The 4,504-nt window shown below is 43.9% G+C and overlaps 1 protein-coding gene across 1 annotated transcript in view; it reads left to right on the forward strand.

Annotated features, from left to right (window-relative positions):
- The first annotated feature begins 234 nt into the window (after window positions 1-234).
- The window catches only part of LOC128511167 (rootletin-like), a 29,198-nt gene continuing 24,928 nt past the window's right edge, over window positions 235-4,504 (forward strand). Inside the window, exon 1 of the mRNA XM_053483857.1 lies at window positions 235-288. Within this exon, the coding sequence (XP_053339832.1) occupies window positions 235-288 (54 nt within the window). The remainder of the gene's footprint in view (window positions 289-4,504) is intronic.

Below are 4,504 nucleotides of genomic sequence, written 5' to 3' on the forward strand. Positions count from 1 at the left end.
CACACACACACACACACTTGGGCACCTGTGAGACAGAGCCGCGCGCTCCTAAAGGAAACGGAAATACCGGAGTGTTTATTTATTCACTGTGTTCGGACGGGGTCGGGTTGTGTTCCTCGGCTCGTGAGGTCAGTGTCCCGGTCAGTACCGTGTCCCGGATCGGCGCGGTGACAAACCGATACACCTGTGCCGCCTTTTGCGCGTGAATCCCGCCGCAAGCACGCACGCGCCCTGATGAGCGCCCCGGGCAGCCCGCGCGCAGACTCCCGACTGGAGCACGTGATTCAGGTACCGGTGCCAGAATTTCTCTGATCAAGTTTATTCATATTTATTTACTCAGTTACTCTGTTTAATCCTCAACTCTTACTGTGGCTCAGACTCTCATACTGTCTCCCTCCTGTATCTCTCTCTTACTGTCTCTCTTACTGTCTCTTATACTGTCTCCCTCCTGTATCTCTCTCTTACTGTCTCTCTTACTGTCTCCCTCCTGTATCTCTCTCTTACTGTCTCTCATACTGTCTCCCTCCTGTATCTCTCTCTTACTGTCTCCCTCCTGTATCTCTCTCTTACTGTCTCCCTCCTGTATCTCTCTCTTACTGTCTCCCTCCTGTATCTCTCTCTTACTGTCTCTCTTACTGTCTCTCTTACTGTCTCCCCCCTGTATCTCATACTGTCTCCCTCCTGTATCTCTCTTATACTGTCTCTCTTACTGTCTCTTATACTGTCTCCCTCCTGTATCTCTCTCTTACTGTCTCTCTTACTGTCTCTTATACTGTCTCCCTCCTGTATCTCTCTCTTACTGTCTCTCTTACTGTCTCTCATACTGTCTCCCTCCTGTATCTCTCTCTTACTGTCTCTCTTACTGTCTCTCTTACTGTCTCCTTCCTGTATCTCTCTCTTACTGTCTCCCTCCTGTATCTCTCTCTTACTGTCTCCCTCCTGTATCTCTCTCTTACTGTCTCTCTTACTGTCTCCCCCCTGTATCTCATACTGTCTCCCTCCTGTATCTCTCTCTTACTGTCTTCCTCCTGTATCTCTCTCTTACTGTCTCTCATACTGTCTCCCTCCTGTATCTCTCTCTTACTGTCTCTCATACTGTCTCCCTCCTGTATCTCTTACTGTCTCCCTCCTGTATCTCTCTCATACTGTCTCTCATACTGTCTCTCATACTGTCTCCCTCCTGTATCTCTCTCTTACTGTCTCTCATACTGTCTCTCTTACTGTCTCTCTTACTGTCTCCCTCCTGTATCTCTCTCTTACTGTCTCTCATACTGTCTCTCTTACTGTCTCTCATACTGTCTCCCTCCTGTATCTCTCTCTTACTGTCTCTCTTACTGTCTTATACTGTCTCCCTCCTGTATCTCTCTCTTACTGTCTCTCATACTGTCTCTTATACTGTCTCCCTCCTGTATCTCATACTGTCTCCCTCCTGTATCTCTCTCTTACTGTCTCTCTTACTGTCTCTCATACTGTCTCCCTCCTGTATCTCTCTCTTACTGTCTCCCTCCTGTATCTCATACTGTCTCCCTCCTGTATCTCTCTCTTACTGTCTCTCATACTGTCTCCCTCCTGTATCTCTCTCTTACTGTCTCTCATACTGTCTCCCTCCTGTATCTCTTACTGTCTCCCTCCTGTATCTCTCTCATACTGTCTCTCATACTGTCTCTCTTACTGTCTCCCTCCTGTATCTCTCTCTTACTGTCTCTCATACTGTCTCCCTCCTGTATCTCTTACTGTCTCCCTCCTGTATCTCTCTCATACTGTCTCTCATACTGTCTCTCTTACTGTCTCCCTCCTGTATCTCTCTCTTACTGTCTCTCATACTGTCTCTCTTACTGTCTCTCTTACTGTCTCCCTCCTGTATCTCTCTCTAACTGGTTCTCTTACTGTTTCTCTCCTGTATCTCTCTTACTGTCTCTCTTACTGTCTCCCTCCTGTATCTCTCTTACTGTCTCTCATACTGTCTCCCTCCTGTATCTCTCTCTTACTGTCTCTCATACTGTCTCCCTCCTGTATCTCTCTCTAACTGGTTCTCTTACTGTCTCCCTCCTGTATCTCTCTTACTGTCTCTCATACTGTCTCCCTCCTGTATCTCTCTCTTACTGTCTCTCTTACTGTCTCTCATACTGTCTCTCTTACTGTCTCTCTTACTGTCTCCCTCCTGTATCCCTCTCTTACTGTCTCTCTTACTGTCTCCCTCCTGTATCTCTCTCTTACTGTCTCCCTCCTGTATCTCTCTCTTACTGTCTCTCATACTGTCTCCCTCCTGTATCTCTCTCTAACTGTCTCTCTTACTGTCTCCCTCCTGTATCTCTCTTACTGTCTCTCATACTGTCTCCCTCCTGTATCTCTCTCTTACTGTCTCTCTTACTGTCTCCCTCCTGTATCTCTCTCTTACTGTCTCTCATACTGTCTCTCTTACTGTCTCCCTCCTGTATCTCTCTCTTACTGTCTCTCTTACTGTCTCCCTCCTGTATCTCTCTCTAACTGTCTCTCTTACTGTCTCCCTCCTGTATCTCTCTTACTGTCTCTCATACTGTCTCCCTCCTGTATCTCTCTCTTACTGTCTCTCATACTGTCTCTCTTACTGTCTCCCTCCTGTATCTCTCACTTACTGTCTCTCTTACTGTCTCCCTCTTGTATCTATCTCTTACTGTCTCTCATACTGTCTCTCTTACTGTCTCCCTCCTGTATCTCTCTCTTACTGTCTCTCTTACTGTCTCCCTCCTGTATCTCTCTCTTACTGTCTCTCATACTGTCTCCCTCTTGTATCTCTCTCTTACTGTCTCACATACTGTCTCCCTCCTGTATCTCTCTCTTACTGTCTCTCTTACTGTCTCCCTCCTGTATCTCATACTGTCTCCCTCCTGTCTCTCATACTGTCTCCCTCCTGTATCTCTCTTATACTGTCTCTCTTACTGTCTCTCAAACTGTCTCCCTCCTGTATCTTTCTCATACTGTCTCTCTTACTGTCTCTCATACTGTCTCCCTCCTGTATCTCTCTCTTACTGTCTCCCTCCTGTATCTCTCTCTTATTGTCTCTCTATTCCCATTTTTCCTGCTGTCTTTATCTTGCTGTTCTCTTGTACTGTCTCTCTTTTATTGTATCTGTTTCTATTCCCATGTCTCTTAACTGTGTCTCTCTCTTCCATCTCTCTCCATTTCAATGTGTCTTCCTGTCTCTATCTTACTGTTATCTCTCTCTTGCTATCTCACTTTTACTGTGTCTCTCTTCCCGTCTCTCTCTATTCCCATGGTTCTTCCTGTTCTCTATAACACTGCTCAGTGTCTCTCTTACTGGCTTTCTCATCTTTTTCACTTAAGGTATTTTTCACTTTTCCCCAATTAACAAAACTACAGCGATTCCACCACTTTTTTTATACAGTTGCAGTATACTTACATTTTTCTTTTCTTTTCTTCTTAAGGAGCTTCTGGTGTTAATGTGTTGGTGGTTGTGGAGTTTGTAGTTCTCAGGGACCCTTTAATGATGTCTACGTTTTATATGTTTACATTTTACTTCAAAGAATCAGCATGAACATGTAATAATCTAAATGAGGAACAATTTTTGTATTTAGTTAAAGTAATTTGTCTAACATGAAAAATCCCCCTAAAATAAATGCACAGTACTGAAAACTGGAAGTCTTTTAATATTTAATGTTTTCACAAACATTCCTGAAAGTTGTACTTAGTCACTCGGACTCATTATAATATCTCTTAGATCCTCGACTGATACTCGGAGCGTAAAAGACAGACAGAAGCAAACAGCACTGGGTTTCGTAAGGACGAGGTGTGAAGTTCACACAGGACAAGAGTTTATTAAGATCGTTCTGACTTTGCATAAATTAGCATGAATTGATCTTAACTTTAAGTGTAAAACATGCACAAACACAGGTTTACAAAGAAACTAATTAGAAATTAACAAAGATTATTTAATTGTGTACAACAATACTCTGGCAGGTTAGTGTACAAAAGCTCTTGTAACTTACTTAGGAAGAAACTGAAGCACCATGAATCCTGCGCTCTGATTGGTCGGAAGGTGCTGATTAATTCTCTATAACAGCAGCTCGGACATTAGTGAAGGTTTATGTTAGTGCACTCACTCTGAGACATTATGGTTTCTATAGCAACAGCTTTACGATAGGTTAAAAGTGACGTTTAGGTAAGATGTATGGAAGGAGTCTCCAGTGTGAGCACTTTGTAGCTTTTCTGACATGGTGTGTAAGGATGATTATATATGATATATAATAATAATGATGTAATCCCCTCATGCTCAGTGTTTGTGTGTGTGTGTGTGTAGTGTTGTCCTGTCGTGTCTTGCTGTACCTCTCAGTGTTCTGTTCTAAATATAAACCCCACCGCTGTGCTGCCACCTGCTCCTCACGCAGCACACTCCACCCTGATCCCAGATCAGCCTCAGTGCTTCTGATCAGCAGGATTAGAATTAGATTAGTTTAGACTGAAACAGTGCAGAAGCTGATCCTGGATCAGAGCAAAACGCGCATGA

This window comes from Clarias gariepinus, chromosome 23 (assembly GCF_024256425.1).
Source record: "Clarias gariepinus isolate MV-2021 ecotype Netherlands chromosome 23, CGAR_prim_01v2, whole genome shotgun sequence".
NCBI lineage: Eukaryota > Metazoa > Chordata > Actinopteri > Siluriformes > Clariidae > Clarias > Clarias gariepinus.